Consider the following 19,423-nt stretch of genomic DNA (forward strand, 5'->3'; position numbering starts at 1 on the left):
CCTAGGCCTCTGTTGAATATTTATTTACAACCTGGGGGGGGGGGGGTTCTTCCTGGTAAAATTAATTAAAACAAAAACATGTTTTTTCTCCCTAGGATCCTTCCCCAGATTGGCAGGCCTTCTCACAGGGAATCCTTAATACCTTCCTTGCTTTATAGATCTGTAGAGGAACAGGAGGCTTCTGGAGAAGAAGAATCTTCTTCATCAGATGAATCATTAGTTTACACATCTTAAGTAGAGTAATCTGTAGGCCATGCTTCCCCTGAATTATATTCTAACCATGGGGATTCTCTACAGGAAAGTTTGTCTTTTGGAAAAAATATTTCTAGAGTGAGAGATTTCTTTAAATGGGAAAGCAGTCAAGTATCAGAAGTTAAAAAGAGATATTATGATCTGTTGCAGATGAACTCACCATCTGCCTCAGCTATTCCTTCTGTCCTCCCTGCTTTTCTGGATGACTTTCTCTCAGTGTCACGGAATCCAGATTCTCAACCGCCAGCTCCTAAAAGGCCTGTCATATTCTATAAAGTCCCTGAGGACAGCAAGTTTTTATTTAAATGCCCTCCAGCAGATCCTGCAGTCATTTCCTTTTTTGCAGATAAACCTTCTAGACTTGTTCCCTCTACTAGTCTGCTCCCTTCTGACAAGGATAGCAATCAACTACCAGACCCACATGTTGAAGTATGTTCTGACTTTGCTTACCCAAGCTACTCAGATGGTATCAGACACTCCTGATTCTCCAGCCAAGGCTCAGCTTCCCTCTTTACTATCTGCCTTAGGCCAAGTACTTAAACATTCAGTTAAATGTAGTTATGATGCAGCTGAGGTTTCTGCTAGATCAGCAGCTTTGGCTTTTTTCCTTAGGATGTATTTACGGTTAGGACTCCAACCTTTGCCTAATGATATCAAGGCTAAAATTATGGACAAACCTCTGGACAATGATGCACTCCTTGATGCTGATGCTGATTTTCAAGTCCCTTTATGACAAAGGGAAAGAGCTTAAGGAATTGAAACACATCTTTGTGTCTCCAGTTCCTCAACACCACAGAGATTATCATTCAAAGAAACAATTTCTCAGAATAAAACTGTGACACTGCAGCACTGGCCCAGTAATCAAGGAGCCTCAGTCCTGACCACTGGCAACGGTGGAGGCTGTACATACTAGGAGGATGACAAGTGCACACACAGCAAAGTGCAATTTTCCTTAAGAGCACACAGAAACCACAGTCAGTCTGGCGTTGGTTTCTCCCTCTTTCTCCAGATCCCCAGTAAGACTCCCCACTGGCACAGCTATAGGGTTGAGATCTCAGCTGAGTGGCCAAACCAAGACCAACTGCACAATCTTTGTCCAACCAGTGCTTTGTGTCACTACCTAAGTATCTGACACACACTCACACACACACACACACACACACACACACACACACACACACACACACACACACACACACACACACACACACACACACACACACACACACACACACACACACACATACACACTTTGACATTTGATTTACACACACACACACATATCTGGGAAAGGCTGGCAGAGGTTTACTAGCTTTGCTCCCTTCTACCCAGGCTATAAGTTAGTTTTCTCTGCCACCAGACACTACTTGTCAGCGACTTTAAGACCTTTAGCAAAGGGCGGCCAAACCTACTGTGTAATGTTACTATTAATCCAAGTGGTAGCTTGACCAAGAGCAAGGCTATTAGGAGTGGCCTGCACAGTGTCACCAAATAGATATGCAAGTACTTAGATAGGTTTAAGTGTATTTAATAATAAGTAATAAAAGAACAAGAAAGTACTCAGTAAATCATCACAGTAACTTCAGATTTCAAAATCACAGAAAATATTTAAAACAACATTGCAGGACAGTCTCAAATACAGAAAACATCTAAACTAGTCTTTACTATATTCCTTACTGAATCTAAAAGAAGTAACTGTACCCTAGCTAACTTACTTACAGAGTCAGGCAAGACAGATGTGGAGTGGGTTTTCCCAGCCGATGCTGCCAGGTCAAAGACAAAATACAAAATGCACAGTCTCTCTCTTAGAGGGTTCTTAAATTAATATATCAAATATTGCTGCTGGAATACTTGCAGCATGACATGACTTCTTGTCATGTGACGTTATTTCCCAGGCTCAAAAACAACCATTGAGGTAGCATTTAGCATCTACCTTTGAAAATACATAAACAAAGGCTTTCCCTCACATGTTTGCAGCTTCTGGAAGTCCTAAAACAATAAAACAAATCTACATCTCAAGCTTAGTAATTATCTTTGTTTCAAGACAATACAAAAAACTTCTAGTTCTAGACATTGTGTCTGTTACTGTACTGAAACTGAAAGATAACATCTTTTGTTTATGGCCCAGCTATAAAGTAACTTGACCTAAACCATTCTTCTGAAGTTTTGCAAGTTAATCTCCTGTATTTCTGTCTCCCCTGTTAAACAGTTACAATAGTGTATAAAATATCTCTTCAGCACGTCTATACAATATGACATACAGTTCTAATAGATTTGTAACACAGGCATATGAATCATGTTGCTATTCACAAATGACACACAACCACTTACAAAATTCCAGATAGCTGAGCTGGCAGTATCTCCTTTTGTCACACTTCTATATAAATCATATTAATATTCACAAATGACATATATTTATTTACAAAATTCCAGATAACTGGGCTGGCAATATTTTGTTTTGTGTCAAAAACATTGCAGTTCCCCTCCTTCCCATAAGAAAGGGGCTCATAGACATGGATCTTCCAGACCTCAGCAAACCCCTGCTCAAAAGACCACCTTTCTAGACAGACCAGGCAGTCTGTGACTACCTGGCAAGTCTCTCAAACACCCCCTTTCCCAGCACCTATTTTCCTCTCTTGACTCATGGAAAAGTATCTCCACCAACAAATGGGTCATTTCCATTATCCAAAATGGCTACTACATGGTATGGAAATCTGTCCCTCCCTTCATGGGCATTCCACAACCTCCAGAGGATCAGATTCATCTGTTGCTTCAAATACTAGAGGACTTGCTAAAAACAAGGAACCATTCAAGAAGTCCCACCACTAAAAAAAGGAAGAGGGTTTTACTCAAGGATATTCCTAGTTCTCTGAAAAGACCCCGAAGACCAGTCTTAGACTTCTCACATCTCAACCTTTTCCTCAAAGTGCCAACTTTCCATATGCTCACTCTGCAAACTCTTTTCCTTCATCTGCTTCCCCAGGCCTTTCTAGCCACTCTGCACATCAAGGATGCATACCTGCATATCCCCATTCATCCTCAGTACAGGAAGCTTTTACTCTTTCCTGTTGTTTCCTTGCATTTTCAGTTATGTGTTTTACCCTTTGGACTCTCTATGGCACCAAGGGTATTCACAGAATGCTTACCTCCTTTCATTGCCTTCTGCAGGCTCCCAAGTAATACTAACCCATCCTTATCTGGATGACCTGCTAATTCAAGTAGTCCACCCAGACACCCTAAAGGAAAACCTTGTCTTCACTGTCTCTCTTCTTCAATGCCTGGTGTTCACCATAAACTACACCAATAATTCTCTCAATCCTTCTCAGGATCACATTTTCCTAGGATGCAGACTAAGGACAGATATGATAATGGCTTTCATCTATCCTTAAAAAGTGCAAACTCTGCTCAGCTACTTCCTCCAACTACTCCCCTTACACTCCATTTCTCCCAGGGAATACTTGTGTATACTAGGGTTCATGGCATCACTTATCCCCATGTTACCCCTAGCCAGACTTCACATGTGAAAAAATAATGACCTCTATGAAAATAAACACATTGAATGGCCATAGTTGACCAGCATCATGAACACAGCCTACATAGATGGGGGACTTTGCCCCCACATCCCCCATATCCCTCCTAACTATGCATACCAACTCTGAGATTGCACTACAGTGGGGAATAGGGAAAATTTACAAGACATCCCTTCACTTACATTACGCGTTGCATTACTTCCTGGTTGTTAGCCAACCATGGCCATTTGAAGTGTTTATTTTCAAAGAAGTCATCATTCGATAATTTCTGTATTCGTTGTTTCCTGTTTGCGGTTTAGCTGTTTGCATTTTTTTTGATTTTGGTAAGCAAACATAGACCCATGAATTTCATGCTAATGTAAAACCTTTTATGCTATTAAATTTATAAATTTGTAAGAGCAGCATTTAGAAATTGTCCCTCTTTTGGGGCTTTTTCTCCCTTCCCATTATTTATGGCTTTGTCCAGATTTCTTGCTGTAAGAGGTTGAGAGGTATGCTTTGCATACCTGCATGGTGTATCCAAGTAAGCACATCTCTGTATGGAACTCAGTTGAAAAAGAACAGGATAGCTCTTATATAAAATAGATTTAAAAACATGCAAGGATTTAAAACATTATAGTATAAAACAGGTTATGGTTATTACATTTCGATAGCATCCATTACTAGAAAGGAAGGCCTGACTGCATATTTTTTAAACATTGGTAAATAGCAAATGCTGGGAGTACTCTCAATGACCAGGTTAAATTACTTGGATTAAGTTGTGATGATGTAAGGCGTTGCCAGCTATGCAGAAGAAGTAGGGCAGTGGATGTCTAACATGCCAGCACAGCTAGCTGGAATTTTGTAAAGAATTATATGTCATTTGTATATCAAACTGAATTGTACAGATGCTTGTGTTGAAAAATATATTTGTAAAGCTGCTTGTCTTAAAAATGTACCAACCAGTCCTGACTGTATTGTAACTGATTAAATGTATATCTTTTAACAGAGGATGCAGGAAGAAAAGAGGGTAATCTCAATCCAGCTAATTTTGCAAAATAGTAAGAAATTAAATTACTTAATTTAGGCCATAAAGATTGTATCTTACAGTTCGACCTGCACTCAGAGATGAAATGTCTGTGCCAGAGAATGGTTTATTAGCTCCTGTAGGAAGAGTGGAAGTGTTTATTTTTTTATAACTTCCAGATGCTATAACAGATCTTAGCAAAGCTTTATATGTTTGTATGGTAAAGCATATGTGCGAGATTCTGGTTCAGTTTCCAGTAGTGGGGGTAACATGGGAACTAGAAGTCAGATGACCAGATGTATGTTATGTCATTCTGTAAGCCAGCTCTGTAATGATATTTTAATACTAGATGAGACTGAAGTCTCATAGTAGTCTTCATTTGTAACCTGACAAAGTCTCCCACCCAGAAAATAGTAATTCATTAGATCAGTCAGGAAAATATAGTGGGATTAGTTACGTCCTAGTTTTCTGTATCTGTGTGAATCTATTCATCTGTGTTATTTTAATATTTCCTTTGATGAAACTCTTGTATTTATTGTAAATAGATATTTAATATTTTCATGCTCTTTTATTACTAATTATTAAATACAGTGGTACCTTGATACTCGTCTGCTTTGAAACTTATCAAATTTGTTATTCATTACATTTTGGATAGAAAAAATCTTGGTACACGTTGTTTCCTTGGTACTAGCTGTGCTTTCCAGAACAGGTCTGCTGTACACTTTCTTGTGTTTCTTGTATTTGCTTGCTATTCTTTGTGCAAATAAGTACAGTACTGTACAATCATGGGTCCTAAAATGACTAATGATAACAGCCAGCAGAAAAGAAAGTTAGTTAGAACCATGATAGAACAGAGAAAGGAGATAATAGAGAAATGTGAATGTGGTGTCCACGTGTCTGATCTCTCTATACAGTACATGCCGAGAAAAAACATCTTCACCATTATGAAAAGAAAAGATGCCATCAAGGCAGCTGATGTTGCTGAAGGAGTAAAAGCTGTGGCTAAACAAAGATCACAGACACTAGAGAAAGTGGAAAAATTGTTGTTGATTTGGGTAAATAAAAAAACAGTTAGCTGATGATAGTATTTCACAGGTTATGATTTGTGAAAAATCATAAATGGTGCATGCTGACCTGTTGAAAAACAAGCCTAGAATGAGTGTTGAGAGTGAAGTCTTTAAAGCCAATCATGGGTGGTTTGAAAACTTTAAAAAGAGAAGTGGCATACATAGTGTGGTGCGACATGGAGAGGCAACCAGTGCCAACAAAGATGCTGCTGATTAATTTGTTCAGGAGTTTAAGAGGTATGTAGAGGCTGAGGGTTTGTATTCCCAACAAATGTTTATTTGTGATGAAATAGGCTTGTTCTGGAAAAAAATGCCCAACAGAACCTATGTCACTCAAAAGGAGAAGGCATTACTTGGCCACAGGCCAATGAAGGACATGCTAACTCTGTTGTGTGAGAATGGAAGTGGGCATTTAAAATTTAAGCCTCTGCTAGTCTACCACAGTGAAAACATGTGAGTTTTCAAGAAAGACAATGTGATAAAATGCAAGGTACATGTGGTGTGAAGGGCTAATAGTAAAGCTTGGGTCACTAGGTATTTCTTCACAGAGTGGATGAATGAAGTGTTTGGCCCATCTGTGAAAAAATACTAGAGAAAGATTTACCAAAAAAAGAAAAAAAACACACTGAACAACTGGAGAAATTGTCACCATCCACTTTTACTGTGTTCCTAGTACTTTGGCATCAAGCCTTCCAAGGAGGGCTTGATGCCGAAGTACTAGGAACACAGTAAAAGTGGATGGTGACCATTTCTCCAGTTGTTCAGTGTGTTTTTTTCTTCTGTTTTTGGAGAGTTGGCTCGTGGAGTGGTGTTTTTGGACTAGAGAAAGATTTACCTCTGAATGTTCTTCTTCTTTTGGACAATGTTTCTGTTCACCCTCCAGACTTGGAGGACAACTAGTTTAAGGAGTTTAACTTAATCACTGTGAGGCTAACTCAACTCCTCTGATCCAGCCCATGTACCAGCAAGTCATCTCTAATTTAAAAAAAAAAAACTGTACAAAAAGACACTTTTCCAGAGGTGCTTTAAAGTGACCTCAGATACAGAGATGACCTTGAGAGAATTATAGAAAAAACATTTTGATATCCACTACTGCCTAAATGTTATTGAGAAAGCCTGAGGCAAGTCTCTCACAGGAGCCTGGACTCTGCCTGGAAGAAATTTTGCCAGAAGCTGTAACTCAGAGGGACTTTGAAGGCTTTCAGACTGAGCTGAGGCGTACAGGTATTGTGGAGTATATTGTGACTCTAGGGCAGTCCATGGGCCTGGAGGTCAATACTGATGATGTGGAGGAGTTAATTGAGGAGCATAAAGAAGCATAAAGAAGAGTGCAGCACGCAGAAGCTGCAGGAGCTTCAGAGGGAGCAACAACAGTTTGTTGCTGAGGAACTGTCTTCAGGTGAGGAGGAGGCAAGGGAAAAAGTTTCCAGTTCATTAATCAAAGAAATGTGTGCAAAATGGGTAGAAGTGAAAAATTTTGTGGAAAAATATCACCCTGACAAAGCTCTAACAAGTTGCAATGTTAATTTGTCCTTTGACCAAACAAGGTCCCACTTTAGAGGTATCTTGAAATCCAGGCAAAAACAAGCATTATTGGATATGTTTCTAGTAAAAAATTAAACGTGGTGAGTCTCAAGCAGGTTTCAGTGGTGATAAGAGACAGAAAACAGAAAGAGAAGGAACTCCTGAAGGGCAGCTGGCCGAAGTTTTTATGGAAGGGGACTCTGCTATCAAATAATAACATCTCTCCTCCTCACTGTTTTCTTTACCACCATCCCTTTAGGCCATCAAAGTTATACAGACGTAAAATTTAAAACTGAAAGTTGTACTGTTATTAGTGAACTTATACTGTACTGTTTAAAAGTGAAGTTATACTGTTTATTAGTGAACTTATACTGTACCTACTGTTTATTACTGAACTTATACCTACTGATTACTAGTGAACTTATACTCTACTGTTTAAAACTAAAGTCACACTGTTTATTAGTGAAGTTATACTGTTTAAAAGTGAACTTATACTGTTTATTAGTGAAGTTATAATTTTTAAAAGTGAACTTATACTGTTTATTAGTAAAATAAAACTCCACTAATGCATATAATGCCTTATAAAATGTGGACTTTTTTGGGTCTGGAATAGATTCAGTTTACATTATTCCTTATGGGAAAACATTGTTTGGTACCCATTTTTTGCCACTCAGTGTGCCTTCTGAAGTGAATTAACAACAAGTACCAAAGTACCACTGTATTTTTAAACTTTTCATTGTGGCTGGTCCTTCAGAGAATATTTTAAACTTTGAGAGTACTCATATCTATTTAGTGACTCTGTGGCCACTCCTGAAAGCCTTAGTGTATTGATCAAAACATTACCACTTGTACTAACATTAATTTCCCTCAGTAGAGTTGGGTACCCTTGTAAGAGCCTTAGAGTAGCTGACTTTGGAGTGTCTGATGGCAGTAAATGTCTTATAGTCGGGCAGAAGAGGGCCTAGCTAGTAAACCTGCGCCAGCCATTCGCAGATGTGTGCATATGTGTGAAAATCAAATCTCAAGGAGTGTGTGTGTGTGTGTGTGTGTGTGTGTGTGTGTGTGTGTGTGTGTGTGTGTGTGTGTGTGTGTGTGTGTGTGTGTGTGTGTGTGTGTGTGTGTGTTTGTCAGCTGCTAGGAGCAGGGACATGAAGCACTGGTTACACAGTGAGGGGTGCTGGAGGACTTGGCTTGGACACTCAGCTGAGGACTCAGCTGTATAGCTATACCAGTGGGGAGTCTTACTGGGTACCTGGAGGGAGACAGAGAGAGAGAAATCCAGACCCCAGACTGAGTGTATTCCCTGTGTGCTCTTAAGGGAAATTGTGCTTGATGCAGAGATCTGTGTGTATTTATTTTTGTTCCAAGTGAATGTCCCTCTCCATGGTTAGTGGTGAGGATTCAGGCTCCTTGATTACTGGCCCAGAGAGAGGACATCACATAAATCACAAAAGGAAATTAATTATTTTAGGTTCCTCTGAAAAGAAAAAACAAAGTAGCAGCTACGCCAATCCAGCAGCAGGACAAATTATCTGGTAGCATTAAACAGTTCAGCAGTGTGGGTAATTAAAATGAAAAGACTTGATAAGGATTTGGGAGACTTAAAAGTTATGGATTAATTCATTGGTGTACATGTTTTTGTTCACCAATGAAATCAAAAAACACTGAAAAACTAATTGAGTTCCTGACCGATTGCATACAGCTTCAGGACATATTTTTCCTACAACCAAAACTCACATGCAACAATCAGAGTACAGTGTTGCTTTTAAAATTCAAGGATAGCATTTTTGCAGAGGCACCTCTGCATGCCCCTCCTCCTCAACTTTATATGTACCGATTCCAAGATCATACAACATCAGAGTAAGGGCATACTCCCAATATTGCAGTCTGGCATACAAAAACTATGTGTACTATCTGATTAACTGTGCACTTGTTTGATCATGAAACAGCACAACCTCTTTGATAAGTTTCTGTCTTTATTGATTGAATGGCACCTACACAGATAGATAGATGTTTAGATGTATATGATGTGTGTGTGTGTGTGTGTGTGTGCGCACACGCGTGTGTGCGTGGTTGCGCATGCGTGTGTGCGTCTGTGTCTGTGTATTTTATCAGAAAATCATATACTATATACAGAAAGGCTGAGAGAAAAAGGAAGTAGTAAACTAATAAATCAGTTTCTCATTTTCATAAATGTAACACATTTAACTTACTGCTGTCCTGTGGCAGTTCCTACACAGTACTACCTTCCACATAGGATTGTGGTTCTGCTCATTGTTAATGCAAACATACACTTATTTTTGATTGAATTCTATGACAGTTTATCCTAGTTCTTACACTACCTACTTCTTCCACGGTGAATGCAGAAGCAGGACGTCAAGATCTGTGGAACCTTTAAGTGAAAAAAAAAATAATATATATATATATATATATATATATCATCATATATATATATCATCATATCTTGACATTCTATGTTCTGTTTTAAGTATTTCTCATTGTGTTTAATTCATACAGCCTAAAATGGGTGGAATTGGGACTTTCACAAACCAATATATGCATGCATATATGTATGTGTGTGTATATGTATATATATGGGTCTACTTTACATTACCGACACGACACTTCACCGACACACAAAACACCGACCCCAAATAACCGAAACCACACAACGCCGACAACTCACAAAACCGAACACAATTACACCGACACAAACAACGTAAACTACACATGACACACAATGACATATCCACTAACCCTAACCCAAACCCTAACTCTAAGGTCCGACACTACCGCACAGTTACCCTACCCGCACTCTAACCCTAACTCACTTAACCCACCCCTACACCTAAAGACTGTCACTATCGCACACTTAACCTACCTGCACCCTAACCCTAACTCACTTAACCCACCCTAAAACATAAAGCCCATCACTATCGCACACTCACCCTACCCGCACTCTAAACCTAACTCACTTAACCCGTCCCTAAACTACAGTCCGTCACTATCACACACTTACCTTACCCGAACCCTAACTCCGACACTACCACACACTCACCTTTCCCACACCCTAACCCAAAATCCCACAATATTGCACACTTACCTGACCGCTCCTAACTCCGTCACTATTGCACACTTACCGAGTCGCGCTCACACGTTACCCTTGTCGGTCTTTCAGCTGTCGGCAAATCACCTTTTCGGTCAACTTACCTGTCGGTCGTTTCGTCTCGGTCTTCCGCGTGTCGGTGAAGTGTCGTTTCGGTAAAGTAAAGTGGACCCATATATATATATATATATATATATATATATATATTTGAAATTTGGTAACCGGGAAAGTCTGAATGGGTAGAGGTTACTTGTTTTCAGTGGAGGCCTGGGGAGAAAACCTGCATAAGTGGACAAAGGAACAACAATTACACCTGAAACAAAGAATAATGAGAATTGCATATGAGGCTAAGTGACATTACAAAAATTATAAGTAGGTACATTAGTGCAATATGTATATGTTTTGTTTTTGCCTGCTTCCCGGAATGGAACTCGACTCCCTGTAGTATGATAAAGATGAAACGTGCACTATTTTCCTCTGTTTAGTTACAGTAACAGTACTGTGAATCACCAGCATTTTAGGTGGTCTATGAAACAGTCATTTTTTTTTTACTGTGCTTACTTTAATGCTTGTTTTGTGCCCTCTATGTTTTCTTTCATTATAAATGAGGTGTGGCTTTTGTTAAGTGCTCAAATCTGCTGTCCTTAAATATCAGAACTACCCTACTCTGCAGTTGTAAGGTGTGAAAGTTGTCACCCTTGTTCAAATGGTAAGGCAAGTGACAGCTGCCTGTAGGTATCCTTAGATTTTTTAGTTAAAGCAACATTTCATTGCCAGAAATGAGGACATGTACTTAGAAAAGCAAGACCTCTAGGCAATGCCCAGAATAATCAGGGGACAAAGGCCCAAAACTAGGGATGGATTTTAAATATTGCTGTTATAAACTTAGAAAATTGCTAGAGTAACAGAATTTGTGATAGCATGCATTTTCTGGACAATATGAAGTCTGAAACTCAAATGTATGTCATCATTTAGTGACATCAGTCCTCAGTAATTTGGCAGAAAACTGCAAATTTAATGAGGAACAGACCAAAAAATATGAGATAAAAATCTGGACATTCTGCAAAAATGTGGAGAGTTGAGAGGTATGAATTGTATACTAGTTTGTTTATGTAATGTTGCAGTACAACTCATCCCTGTTCTTCTAATAAATATTTAATAACAACTAACTCATTTGTTAAAACAGATTTACTTTAGCTGGCGATGGTACTTTACTGACCTCAGGAAGATGGTTTTAAGATGCAATATTGTGGAAGGTGACCAAGACTGACAACTGCAAAGTCTCTACTTTCTAGCCTAGGTTAAGTAGGCTGAGACAAATTCCTTTCTTAAACAATGGTTTGGTTTGTGTGTGTGTGTGTGTGTGTGGGGGGGGGGGGGGGGTAGGTGAATCACTGTGACTTTCAAGATCTTCAGCAAGTAAACAAGTGGAAATAAAACTAAGTCAAAGGTGCTGAAGGTTTTCAGAGCAGTAAACAAAGTGACGTTGTAGGGCATAAATAAATAAAATAAGTGAAGATACATTTAACTACACTGGGAATATAGTTTTCTTCCTTGTAATCCTGCTTTTTTGCACTTCTTTCTGTCTGTAACACTCATGGCAGAAATATCCGTATTCTTTTCAAGATCCAAATAATTGGTGACTAAGACATGTGATGTCACTCCCCATGTAAATATTGATACTTGGTCAGCCCTTCATTATATGAATAGTCATTCTCTTGACAACTGACACTGCTGTGGAAAAGCAAGTACAGTCATTTGTAAAGCCGTGATAGAGCAAGCACCAGAAAAAAAAAAAACAGCAACACAATGAGCTGTCTTCCAGTGAAATAGATATCTGAGCAACTCTATGCTACTGCCTAAGTGGACATGTACTGAAAAGTACTTTTGTTTCCTTTACGTGGTAATGCCACAATAACCTCATTTAAGGCACTAAGGCTCTGACAGTTAGTAATGGTTTAGAAAATGAATGTACTAACTCAGTCAATCAGCCTGGCTATGAACACAGCAGGATACTGAAAACAAAAGCTAATTTATGGAAAAATATGGATTCCTAATCACAGTGTACCCCTGTGGGGGTCCAAATATGACTATGCATCTTTAGATCCATATGCTTTTATCTCACATTCCTGTTTTGGTAACATTCCAGCAATTCTTATCAAACCTTATTATTGCCCTTTATTACAGCTTTTTACGTGTGTGGTACAAAACTCTGTCAGTCTTAATACAGAACATAAAAGGCTTGTGGCGTGTGTTAGCAATTCATGAGAATAAAATATGCACACAGACTGTTTCTATATAAGCTGTAAAGCCCATGCCCAGTGTGTCATTGGAACATTAAATTAATTTGACCCCTTTCTGTTTGATTTTCGATCTTTTCATCAGATGCCACATTTCTGTATCATCAGCATGCTAATACATTAGCTGATGATCACTTGCTTTCTTCCACTTTGATGTTTCTAGCGGTCTGCTTTTTTCTTTTTTTTTCTGTTGGGGAAGATGTTTGGATTGAAAGGCATGTTGTTGCCTTTAAGTATTTCTGTTTAATACCCTTTTCTTTGAGAAATAAACAATTGGTGCTTACAGCACAATGTTCAGATCTCTCTTAATCCTGTAAAGCATGTAGCTGTATGGTACATTTGGAGCTGTGTTAACTCTTAATTGCAAGGGGTTGGCTCTGACCTCCATATACATTTTGGTTATCTGACCATCTCAGAAAACTAAGTGTTTTAGGATATTTCCTCTCAATATAGAATTGATAGTGGAATTGCAAGATGATCACTTACTATAGATTATTACCGAGCAGTATGAATTTCTTTGCAGTTTAATTTTAATCGAGCAACATTTTAACAAGACTGCAAACTTTAAGAATATAGGTGAACTGAATGAGGTATTGCAAGAGAACGTATACAATTTTTTTTTCTGGGAGATGGAATTTTTTTTTAGTTGTAAGGTAATATCAGTCCCTCAAAAGACATTTAAAAAGAACATGAAATGCTACATATTGTTTATTGACAGAAAATGAGAATTTTTTTTTTATCATACACCTTTTCAAACCAAGTTATGTTACACCTTTTCAAACCAAGTTATGTTCTGGTAGTTAGCACATAGGATTAAGGCTATGACCTGCTTTATGTACTCCAGGGTTTGATTCCTTCAGCCTCTATTTGCCTAATCTGTGAGAGAGCAATTCACTTGACAGATACTTCTTTCTGGTTAAGTCTCATAAATGTCTGTGTGGATCATTGTTCTACCCCAGTTAATATATAAATACTCTGCATGGTCTGTCATGTCCTGTTAAGAATGTAACTTGTTTTTTCTTCACTTCCTGTTATGTAGCACATAGAAAAGTTCTGTGTGGATCAGTATTCTATTCCTGTTAATAAATAAATACTGTCCGCTGTCATCCATGCCCTGTTTTGAACATTACTTGTTTTTCTTAACTTTCTGTTATACAGCAAACATATTTCGTTATTGACCATTAACATGGGGATTGCTTGTTAGCTTGGTGTGCTGTGCAGCTCCAGGGTGATTTGTATTTTTCAGCGAATTTTTTTTTTTTTTTATCAACGATGTTTCTTCTGAAACCAACCTTTGTTTGCCCTTTTTTCTGGAAGAAGTAATAGCCTATAGCAATGTTCACCATGTGCACCTGCCTGTTCCTATGTAAAATGCAGAAATGCTACTAATTATATGTGGCCTGTTGACAGCAAAGAAAGTTGGGCAACGGTTCAGCATTCCACAGTTTCCAGCTTTCTGAGCTGCAGTACCAGGCATATTGTTTTCATGCAATATATCGCTGCAGCACAGACTAAAAAATTCTTGATTGAAACTGACACTGAAGTGTGAGTGCTAACAACAGACACATCACAACTTGTAGATGAAATCATTACCTGAAGAGAAGCATAAACTTTGCATGCAATTTTATTTAGAACATGGAGTGTGCTTAGATGTGGTTTAGACAGATGAACAACAGTAATTACACAATGTATCTGAAGCATTTAAACAATAGTTTTTCCCGTTTATGCTTAAAGCTATTGACTACTATTCATTTAGTTGGTGGGAAGATTAACTTTGCTATATCCTGAAACTACTCATCAGTTGCAGCTTTTACAATTAATAAAGGCGAGGGAAGGTCAAAGTAGCCCATTTCAGCTGTTGTGGGGTAGAAAAGATGGACATGCTATTTCTTCACTGAACAGTTTATTTTTTTATGGTTTAGAACCGCTCACATGATTGTTTTATTATGGTAGGTTTCTGATACTAGGTTCTGATTTTTGTTTAATACTGTATTTTTATTTTTCTTTACTAGCCATGCACTTATTTGGACTCAACTGGCAGTTACAGCAGACTGAAAACTACACTTTTGAAAATGGAAGAGTCAGATCTGAGACAGAGTCAACAAACGTAGTGACTATACCCTCTGGTGACAGCGGTAAGAGATAAGATGTAGAATGCATCCCTGTGTGTACCGTTTGACTGTCTGCTGATTCTCTGTTTTTGGTTATATTCGTGATCGTCTTTTATGGGAGAGACTGGTAAAGTTTAGCAGCTGATGCAGAATTTTAAGGTTATGAGATGTTAGGGAGCTACTTCCTGTAATACAGGGTCTGATTCCCTCAGCTTTCATTTGCCTTCCATGTGATCTTACGCAAGTTTCTTAACCAGGCAGTGCTTTGGGGAAACTAGGAATTTGGGCTCAGTTCCTTAATGGTCTCCTGGACTGCATTACTAGTACCTACCTACCTATAAACCTAAGCGTGCTATGTCTGTATCCTTAAAACTGCACAGCAGTAAGGTTTATGAAGTCAACTGTTACTGAGCTGTTATGTGGCTTTTTGTATTAGAGTAGGCTACCTTGTAATAGCTGTATTCTTTAAATTGATTCAGCTTATCCAGTAATATGGGCAACAGAAATGTTTGTTGCTTACATGTTTCCTTTGGAATGGAGGGGGAGAGAGATGGGTTATGGGTATTGCCACTAGGGTGATCACTAGTGCTTCTGGTGATAGCTGGGTTCTGTGCACAGGTCGTCTCCTGTGGTAGTTATTTTTTTGTACAAAGGTGGTATACTGAAGATGTTGCATAGTCATGTCTGCCTCAAAGATGAGATTCTTTTCCAAAGAAGACTCATTTACTTAGTAGGTTGCACTTGTCATTCATCTTTTGCATGTGTGTGTGTGTGTGTGTGTGTGTGTGTGTGTGTGTGTGTGTGTGTGTACAGTATATGTATATATATATATATATATATATATATATATATATATATATATATATATATATATATATATATATATATATATATATAAATGCTGCATGCATCTCCTAGAAATATTATTTGTATGAGTGCTGAAAAGACTTGCAGAAATGATTGATTGATTAACGATTGCAGATTGCTGGTCTTTTCATGTGTGAGCTTGCGGGTACAGTGGGGACTGAGAAATTTGCCCTTTCCCTTTACAGTGTGATCTTGAAGGTGTTTTGGGGTTTTTTTTTAAGTTGTGTTTGATCAGTGCATTTTCTAACGCTTTTGTTTGAGTAATTTGTTTTCTTGTTTGAGGATCTGTAGTCGAGTCATATATATTCAAACTACTGTTGATCCTTCTTTGTAATGCTGCACATGCTGTGGATAGCATTAATGGAACAGTGCGCATGATGCAGTGTATGCATTCTGAAAACCTTTTTAATTGCAGTGTGAATAAATTTTGGCAGACTTCCTTTTATCATGGGTGAGAGTCCCATAATGCTTCGGACTCTGAGTCAGCTGACAAGTGCTGAGTAGGAGACAAGTGTTAACTGAGGTTTCTTTTTGAGATAAACTCTTGGCTAGGCTTTTAAGGGTCCAAGGGCCATTAGCCTAGTAACCTCCTATGATCCTATGTAGTATCATGTCTCGAATGTATGGTCTGCACCATAGTCTTTTATAATCTCGTAGGCATAGAGGTGTGATTTCTCATAAACTGACAATGTTTAAAGTGTAGAATTTAAGTGACAGTTACATTACAGTAGTGTAATGCTGGTTACTTCTGCATCCAGCTGTAGAACAGCAGTAGTACTGCATTGCCAATTACACTAGTATCCAAAGTGACAAAATGATGTGGTAGGTACTACCAAAGTGTTTGTGGATTAACTTTTAGGTTTGTGTTAATTACTGTAGAATCAATGTCATACCAGGCTAAGGTGGTCATGACAACGATTCATTGAACAAGTGACTGTAGTTTTGTCACAAATGCTGATGAGGCCTGAATAGCAGTCTGTGTGGGTGACTTCTGACTGCTGAATGCACGTTTGAGTCTGCAGTTCACGTCACATTAATAGGACCAGAATTGACAGCATATGTAGCAATTTCCATTTCTTCTGTCTTCTTAAAGCGCTGTAAAAAATGTTTTACTACATTACTCCCTAATCATGAATAATTTTATAGGGTCTGAGTCCCTCTCTAACAATGATGCATTTAATGTATTTCATGGAAAACCAACCAATAAATGGTGTAATTGACTCATATAGTAAATTGAAGCCCATGCTTTTATATCACACTGCTCCACAGTGGTTGCTTTTATGCCCATCCTTTCAGTAAACCACATTACAGGCACAAAAGAATAGTATTTTTATGGCAAAGCCCTAAATAAATATGTGATTGTCTTAAGGAAGTCTGGCTGCTGTGGTGTAGAGCAAAAATACAGTTTCATCACTAAAGTGACATCCTGTAATATGCACACAACATCTCTGATATTCACTTCCTGATCATCTGTAAGTTTTAAATTTCTCTTGGCTATTTTAAAAGCTTTATTTACTTGTGTGATTGTGTGCATGTATATAAAATGGCAACTGTCAGAGTACACTTTGTCTGAGAGTTCATATAGTAAAAATAGTTGCTGTATAGCATGTAAGGAGGTTGCTAAAATACTTTCTTATAGATTCAGAGTTCGTAGTTGTATACTAGGCTAAGCTAATGACCACCAGGGCCTTTATAACTCTATTTGTGCAATCCAACCCAATTGTTTCCCTATGTATCATGAGCATTTATTACTGGGGGTATGTGAGTTAGGAAGTTTCTAGAGATTATGTGAGTGGGGTATGTTAGTTTGGGTCAGACCTGGGTGAATTTTCAGTTTTCCAACCATTGAGATAAATAAGATTAGGGATGTATTCTGCTTCACATAGATGGATTACTCATTCCAATGCATGGGTATCCTCTGAGACACATATCTGTCTTGTCAACATGTTTATGTTTTTCTGTCCCTACATCTATCCTTTGCCATGTTGAATGTACCTCCTTATTCTCCTTAGGATGGCAGAGATGGGGTTGGAGTGCCCCATATGGTATCATCCTGATGGATGTGAAGGCTTTTGTTCCTTTCCCTACTGTTAAACCCAGACTGTACCTGAGATACACCCCAATATCAGTGTGAGTCATGTGTTAATATTTCCATAACCACATCTCCACTGCAGGCTAGCTCCTGACACCTCCTGATGCTTTTTATAGTTTCATAGGTTAGTAGTAGGCTAAATATTCTTGTGTGCCATTTTAAGTCTAATCAATTACCCCATCTGACCATCAAGCCCTGCACCTTGTGTTTGTAAGGTAAACACCCTGACCATTATGCCAATCCCCCACACCTTATGCCATCCCCCCAATCCCTTCTATGTTAAAAGTTTCTGGCCTTCCCAAAGGTCTCTACCCAGCTAGTCAGTTGGAAAAGAACTACACAACCAACCTATAAAAAAATGGAGTGGCTCTATGGCACCTGGCTCACTAGTCAGACATATCACATGGGTCACCAATGTCATTACTGGCCTGCTGGGTACTTTATGCTTTTGAGAAAAGAGGCACACATCAACTTGATTTGCTCATAACAGCAGTTGTGGGTCTGACAAAGCAATTGTTAAGTACATTAATGAGGAAAGTAAAGCTGAAAGTGTACAAGGAATATTTTTTGGATATAACTGCGGTGGTGGTGCTGCGGTAGCATTGTTGCCTCACAGTAAGACGTTGTCCTGTTCGATTCTCAGCTAAAGCGTCTTCTGTGTGGAGACATGCGTGAATGGGCGTACCTTCATTGAAGGTTATGCGTCAGGGCTGGCAACTCGGCACGTAAAAATCCACTGCCAGTCATTAGCGGGCCGAAGGTCTGCTCTGGTGACCCCTAACTGGGAAAAGCCGAAAAACACAACAACAACATTCTGCTCATTCAAGTTAAGTTATGATTCTTGCATGTCATGTACTGTCTTCATGCCTCTCAATTCTCCCTATTTTGGAAGAACATTCCTATTTTCAGGCCTGATCTACCACTGTATGGGATGCCCCTATTTTTGGAGTTATGTCCCTATTTTAAGGCTTGATTTACCCCTTCACACAGTTTTCCTACACATCACATGTGATTTTTGAAGCTGTCTAGTACACAGGAAACCACACCACATGACCAAAATACTAGTGAAAAGAATAATTTAAAGAAAGAAGACACACGTCCTGCATTTCCCTTTTTCTGATGCAAAATAAATGACTTTGTGTGGTACTGAAAAGTACTTGGCAGAATAGGACCATTACTAATTTGTTTTGTGAGTCTACCATGTTAGGACAAACCCAAGGATTCTGATTGCTGCTGCCAAGCTCTATCAATCTAATGTTTCTGGCCTAGTGTACATATGATAAACAAGCTCATTTCCATTCCCTGAGCTTGTACTTCACACCAAGGTTGTTGTGGCCCAGTTACACTAGTTTGTTTTTTACTTACTGAGCTTTAACTGTCATCTTTCTGCCCACTTGGATGGTCTTTCCAATTTCTTCCTTAAACTCTTCCTCATCTTGCATTGCTGGACCTGTCTTTGTGTCATCCATGAAGACATTAATCCTGTTCTCTTTGCCTTCAGATATGCACTGCCATTGTGTTACATGGGAATACATTGACAGTGTTCTCTTAGCCTTCAGATACGCTTG

At 38.7% G+C, this 19,423-nt stretch overlaps 1 protein-coding gene across 11 annotated transcripts in view; it reads left to right on the forward strand.

Moving 5' to 3' along the window:
* The window catches only part of TENM3 (teneurin transmembrane protein 3), a 3,803,041-nt gene that overhangs the window by 2,968,817 nt on the left and 814,801 nt on the right, over positions 1 to 19,423 (forward strand). For all 11 annotated transcript variants that reach the window (XM_044062527.1, XM_044062530.1, XM_044062531.1 and 8 more), the window contains one exon: positions 14,798 to 14,920. In XM_044062527.1, the coding sequence (XP_043918462.1) occupies positions 14,798 to 14,920 (123 nt within the window). The remainder of the gene's footprint in view (positions 1 to 14,797; positions 14,921 to 19,423) is intronic.

The sequence above is a fragment of the Protopterus annectens genome, chromosome 2.part1, assembly GCF_019279795.1.
Source record: "Protopterus annectens isolate FY-2018-M chromosome 2.part1, PAN1.0, whole genome shotgun sequence".
In the NCBI taxonomy this organism is placed as follows: domain Eukaryota; kingdom Metazoa; phylum Chordata; order Ceratodontiformes; family Protopteridae; genus Protopterus; species Protopterus annectens.